Below are 4475 nucleotides of genomic sequence, written 5' to 3'. Positions count from 1 at the left end.
ATATGTATATATATATATATATATATATATATATATATGTATACATATGTGTATGGTGTGTGTATGTATGTGTGTGTATTTTTTTTTAAACTTTGAAGTGGAGATGGATGGAAGTATTTCGATTTTTAATCCCGCTCCGAATATTGAATTTTAAAGCACATATGTTCAGGACATTAAAACGAGCTTCTCTATAATATATAATATAAGTTTCAGAAAAATTTAAAGAAAATGGATTTTTTCGGAAAACGTCCTTAAACTCTCTGTATAAATGTTATACATCATACATATGTTTCTATAATGTTACATTTATCTTCTCTTTTTCAGGAAAGCGCGAATCCATCGGAGGCGGAAATCTTATTGGTAATTGGCCGTATTCGACGGGGGGTCCGGTCAGACCCCTTAGCAGTACGGTTGGCGGCGGCGATGCAGCGGGGGGCACCAACATGACACCCGACGATCCCGCACCTGATGAAGAATTCGCCCTCGCCGTCGCGCAAAAAGCACAGGTACAGTTACTTGACTTCGATCTTTTGTTTGATCAAGCCGAATATAAATTCTTAATAACGCATCAACCGAGTGCAACGCGCATGCTGTTCTCTTGTATTCGAGTCACTATAAGAAATAGGTCATTTCTTCATAGACATTTCTTCTCATATGTGCTTAGTCATGACTCTTCATTTCAATTCATTAGCATATAAATGGGCATCTGAAAAAAAATTCTTCTTCAGCTCTTCGATTTGTTTAAAAGTTATATCACGTATGACAGGGTGACAAAAAGTTTAGTCACGAAGTTTCGTATGTTTCAAGCAAATCATTACTCAGCAAGTTGACATTAAAATAATGATAAATAGCGTTAGCTTGCTACTTAGTAATAACGTATATTTAGAAAAACTCTGCAGTGTGTTAATTATTCTTATTTTATTAAATATCAAAAAACTACTAAAAAATTTTTTGGTTAATAGATTTAATAGACTGAAGACCACTCTATTGTCTGCTTGGGAAAATTTATCCGTAGAAAGATGCGCTAATGCATCCGAAACGCCTTAAAGTTTATATAAAAGTTAATATTCTACAAAGTTAATTTTGAATGTAAATTATTATTTTTGATATTTAATAAAATATATGTTTAATAAAATACAATTAGTAGCGTCCAGAGTTTGTTTTTTTTTAATACACATAAGAATCATAAGATTACTAATGATTTGATAAACACAAAATGTTGTGACTAAATTTTTGTTATCCCGTAATTTTTTAATTGGAAAAGAGAAACTTTATATGCATCAAGAACATTAAATTAAAATAAAAACTATTAAAAGATCAAATTAGGTAGGGATTATGAAATATTGAAGTCCAATAAAAAGTTCGTCGATAAAAATTGGAGCACACTATTTTTTGCACTATGAAGTTACAATCGTGTCATTAAATCGTGCATGAAATATATACACAGGTATGTATGAGACAAGCTCAAATACTCGAGTGGAACGTTTCTCGCGAGCACGTACATATGTAGCTTCAATGTTTGTCCCTGTGCGCGGTGGGTATTTTTCAAAGGAGCCCACGCGAGTTGAATCGTCAATTCCGTAAAAGCAATCGGGCACAATGTCCCATGAAGAAGAGAAGAGCTGTGACGACCTGGCAATGGGCACATCTCGTGCGCATCGTTGAACGTTCACTGACGTTGCTAGCCACGTTGTGGCTATTGTTATTGAACTCAACAATTTTTTATGTTTGCCTCTGCGGTTTTTAAGCCTCGAAGTCGATCTATTTAAACTTTGACTATGGATGGAAACATTTAAAATAACACGAAGATGCGCATTAAGTTCTTCTGGCGTTCACAGTTCCAAAGGACTGATTTGTTTGTCGATTTATATATCTAATTTAGATTTTTAATTTATTTAATAGAATATCTTTTTAATGGAAAGTTTATGATTTAATGATAATAATAATTACTTACATGAACAGAATTTCATGAACAGAAATGATCACGTGTGAAAGAAATCACGTACTTTTGACTAAAATATTCAATTAATTAGAGAAAATGTAAAAATTGTTATTGATGAATTAAATTAACTTAAAATGTATCTTTGCCTATCAAATTAGCAACAATTTGTAAGTTTCATGTAGCTTCGTTGCTTATTGATGTTTCATGTCGATCTAATTGAATTTTGACAAGAAGAAATTCGCCTACAGACCGTGTCTAAAACTATTCAAATATTCTTTGCATGCTACATAATAAATGCTGTGTATACAGGATACCTCAAGATAATTAGTTTCGATTTACAAATTTAGTAAAATTTTATAAAATTTAGAAGCTCAATTTTCTTTCAAAACGTTTAGTTCGAAATATAAAATTTCAAGAGAACAAAATTTGCTTAAAATTAAATGAACTGATCAGACATTTTTATCTAAATCATATAAAAATCATATAAAAATTTACAGCTTGAAAAATATTGGCACTGGGTATTTTAGCAGAAAAAAAAATCGATTCCATGTTAGGGATGAATATTTAAAATCAAAGCACCTCGTATATGAGTTATTATTCGACATCTAAATTTATGGATGCAGAACTGAAATTATTATCTGCGTGGGAAGTCACTGAAGTAACACTTTCCGTCACGGAACTCGTGGGATTTTTCGAACGATTTTTATCTTGCACTCTTCTCTAGCTCCATTGCCGAGAGTAATTAGTATTCTACTTAAAAGGCAAAGTCCTTCGAGATCAACTTCATGCACGTGCTGTATTCAAAGCAAGCCAATCATTTGAAAAAACTTTCTTTTTCAAATATGAAAATTCTGATGATTTTTCAGATTTTATTAAACATGTACTGATTTAATCTTCACCACATTATATCTCACTATATAATCTAATTAATACGAAAATAATTCTTAGAAAGTGTTTTTTTTTCCAGACAAGATAGTTCAAAGAAATCGTTTTGGATTGTTTTTCGCAGAACTATAAGCATTTTCTCTAATTAAAATTGACGTAAATAGGACAAGCTATGACGCAAAACTGAATTATTTCGTCAATAAATAACTTATATTATAAATTTGCTTCGCTAATTTCATAAAAATGAAACTCTTGAAACAGTTCTGCCAACTTCCATTTGTTCGGAGACTAGCACGCATTACGACCTCACTACGCTTCTCTTAGAACAACTTTCCAATTAATGAAATGTTACGTTCTTAACAGAACAGGTCGAATTACTATTGTGCAAGGACACGTTTGCGAACGAGAACGTGCACGCCTTTTGACCTCGAGACAAGAATGGGAGATGCGTGAAGACCCCATCTCTCGTATTAATATCGCTCTATTTAATTTTAAGAGCAAAGCGCAAACGCAAATACGAAATAAATTGCGCGAGAAAAATCTCTTCAAAATCAGTTTGTAAGTTTTAAATTAAATTTCTGAATGTTTAATTGCTTGACAGACTTTCCAAGAATTATTGGACTCTATTCCAAGAATTTTACTCTATTTAGACTAGAATCAGAATTTATAAATTGTTTCTCTTTCTTGTATTAGGTTGACGATTATTCCTTTTTCATAAGCAGAACAACAAGTCACGATAAATGACATTAAAATGAATCGGAAATGATTGAAAAACGACTTTTAATGATCATTTTGGAGTCATTTTAACTTCATAATGACTTGCTGTTCTGCTTAGGTAATTACTCAGATATTTTTATTCAGCAACAACTTGCATCTTCTCCATTTCTATATACATACATGTAGAGTTATATAAAATTCCATTTAAGATCGCGAAACTTTCTTGTACTTACGATTTATTATTTAACTACTAGGGTTAATGACGTTCTTCGATGACGTCAGAGAGACTTCTTCGATGTTGCACGCGACGTCGCGTGTGAGCACGTAGGGATCATGTCCTACATCCTAGCAAGATGAAGGTACAACTTCTTGGACAACGTGTCGCGTGACGTCGCTTTCATTTCGCGGGCCCGGGGACAAAAATATTTTCTGAGAATATTCTGAAATTGCGATACGTACGGTTGTATGATTTTAACGTCCCTCGCGGGATAAATTGCTATTAATGATAGCGAGTGAACGTACAAGCGGACTGTCATTGCGGGGTTGTTTTGTATCGTAAATAAGTATTCCTTTATGCGTCTTTATGTGGATACGGCAAGGTTGCGCATAATGCACTAAGCATTTATACTTTTTCTCTCTGGTATTTAGTTTCATGAAGCGTATTGAGAAAAATGAAAAATAAAAAATTTGTATTTTAAAAATTATACAGTAATTATAATAAAATAAAGTAATTATATTTGAAAGTATACAGAGAAAAGTATAATGAAGAGAAAGAGAGAAAGAGAGAGAAAGAGAGAGAGAGAGAGAGAGAGAGAGAGAGAGAGAGAGAGTAGTAGTTATTATTACTTTACGTTTTACTTTTTACTTTTAAGTTAAGTAATTAATTACTTATTATTACTACTAATTAGTTTAGTTACGTTTAGTTAAGTTA

At 32.3% G+C, this 4475-nt stretch overlaps 1 protein-coding gene across 1 annotated transcript in view; it reads left to right on the top strand.

Annotated features, from left to right (window-relative positions):
* LOC105626601 overlaps positions 1 to 4475 on the top strand; it is a 24749-nt gene that overhangs the window by 8755 nt on the left and 11519 nt on the right. The window contains exon 2 of the mRNA XM_012207894.1: positions 325 to 506. Within this exon, the coding sequence (XP_012063284.1) occupies positions 325 to 506 (182 nt within the window). The remainder of the gene's footprint in view (positions 1 to 324; positions 507 to 4475) is intronic.

Source organism: Atta cephalotes (genome assembly GCF_000143395.1).
Source record: "Atta cephalotes unplaced genomic scaffold scaffold00005, whole genome shotgun sequence".
In the NCBI taxonomy this organism is placed as follows: Eukaryota; Metazoa; Arthropoda; class Insecta; order Hymenoptera; family Formicidae; genus Atta; species Atta cephalotes.
This window is presented reverse-complemented; position numbering and strand designations above follow the sequence as displayed.